At 47.9% G+C, this 1,873-nt stretch overlaps 1 protein-coding gene across 5 annotated transcripts in view; it reads right to left on the reverse strand.

Annotated features, from left to right (window-relative positions):
* The window catches only part of FRAS1 (Fraser extracellular matrix complex subunit 1), a 468,008-nt gene that overhangs the window by 57,922 nt on the left and 408,213 nt on the right, over positions 1 to 1,873 (reverse strand). For 4 of the 5 annotated variants that reach the window (XM_019516785.1, XM_019516787.1, XM_019516786.1 and 1 more), the window contains one exon: positions 726 to 953. In XM_019516785.1, the coding sequence (XP_019372330.1) occupies positions 726 to 953 (228 nt within the window). The other variant, XM_019516789.1, reaches the window with a different exon arrangement.

Consider the following 1,873-nt stretch of genomic DNA (forward strand, 5'->3'; position numbering starts at 1 on the left):
GTCCCCTGTGCCTACCCTTCCCTTCCCTTCCCTTCCCTTCCCTTCCACCACACTGGAATTACCAGCTGCAGGCAGCTGTATCAAAAATTGGATCAGTATCAGCTGATATGCCTCGTTAAATATTGGCTATCAGTATCAGCCCCAAAAATCCCTATCAGTGCACCCCTAATAGTACTGCTTTACTTTGGGCTCTACAAATCTCTTTCTTTGCCTTAAAGCAGTTGAAAGACAGTGAGAGAGGACTTTCCTCTCTCATTTCAGTGATTCAGGACTACACTGGACAACTGCAAACTGTGAAAGACATCCACAGCACAACCCTGATACCGTGCATGACCCTATAACTGACTCTACAACTGAAACAGCATAGATGGAGAGAGAGCAAGTGTTTCTCCACTAACGTCATGGCAGATCCTTGGCTTGTGCTTTTGGCATCATTCTGTTGATGCCAATGACCCGCATAATCTCAACACACACATTTGTGCACACCCCCCCACCCATACACACTACTTATAAACAGCGTAAAGCATGCAAAACTTGGAGCTTCCACATGTTCGGTCAAGGGAAAACACCAGTATTTAAGGTCAAGGTAGGACACCAGCAGCCCCACAACAATGTCAACAGAGCTATGCCAATGGCCACTGGCTCAGTCAAAAGCCAGGGACACCCTTCACCTAAATTTCATTCACTTCCAGGAAACCTCTTTTGTCCTGCCTGTGCTTCCTTACCTCCTTCCCTCCATCTTCCACAACAAAGAAGGGGTTGGTCCCATCAGACACAGTGAAGGTGAAACGGTCTTTCAGAGAGTTGCTGCCATCGTGGCTGTAACTGATCCGGTTCTGGAAGATGTCATCCATGGTGAAGGAGGTGGTCTGGCGATAGCGCTGACCATTGTGGGTGCGTTCAACCACGCCATGCCGGGGGGGCTGCACGATGGTGAACGTAACCAATTCAGCCTGCTCAAAGGAAAGAGATAGGAGGGCAGGGTTGTGAAGCTGGTGCTGTTTCTTTTAGTTGGAGAGGCAGGTCACTCCACTCAGTAGGTCCAGAGAGGGATGCTACTGTTCATGACCTCATTACTAGGCAGCCTCCCTGGTACAAAACTTCAAATGAAGCAGGAAGAAATGGTTAGACAGCTCAGCATGGCTGGACACTGGTGCTCAACACACCCATTTCCCACTGTCACTGTCTCCAGGTTGACACCAATACTGATCACATGGGAGCCAATCCAGCTGCACTAGACAACAGGGTCACCTAGCATGACATGCTGCCTCTCTACTTCATGAAGCAGCAGCTTGTGAGTGCACTCCTTCTTTCCCTGGCTTAGTGAGAAGCATAGGTGCTGTCTCTTCTGTCAGCAAAATACTGCAAAATACTGTTCCCATAACTACAGTCAAATCCGTGGTTATGAGATCTGGTAAGCAATGGTATATTGGGGGCAAGAATAATTACCCTTTGTGCCTTGCAAGGTGCTGGGTAAAGCCTGCATAGCCAGCTCTATTACTGCTTCCTGCTCCCCTCTTGGAGAAATGCTCTGAGGTTACACATCACAGCATAAACCAGTTACAGCAGCTCTATGAATGTTAAAACTTTTCCCATGGATTTATTTAGCTGCCAGTCAGATTCAGAATAAGGTGGTAAGGAAAGGTGACTTGAGTCTCGAGCTTGAGCTCAGAGCCATTGGTCCTGAGCCTGGGACATTTAGAGAGAAGATGGGACCATGCTGGAAGGAGAAAGAGTTAGATCTAATCACTGCACCTTTCCCCCTCCCCCTGCCATGTAGGCAGGAGACAAGAAGCATTATGTTTCTCAAGCCAAGCTCTTTCTTCTTTCAAATGCTGACTCCCTATGTTTACACACACACACACACACACAC

This window comes from Gavialis gangeticus, unplaced genomic scaffold, assembly GCF_001723915.1.
Source record: "Gavialis gangeticus isolate Ggan-Ray unplaced genomic scaffold, GavGan_comp1, whole genome shotgun sequence".
Taxonomy (NCBI): Eukaryota; Metazoa; Chordata; order Crocodylia; family Gavialidae; genus Gavialis; species Gavialis gangeticus.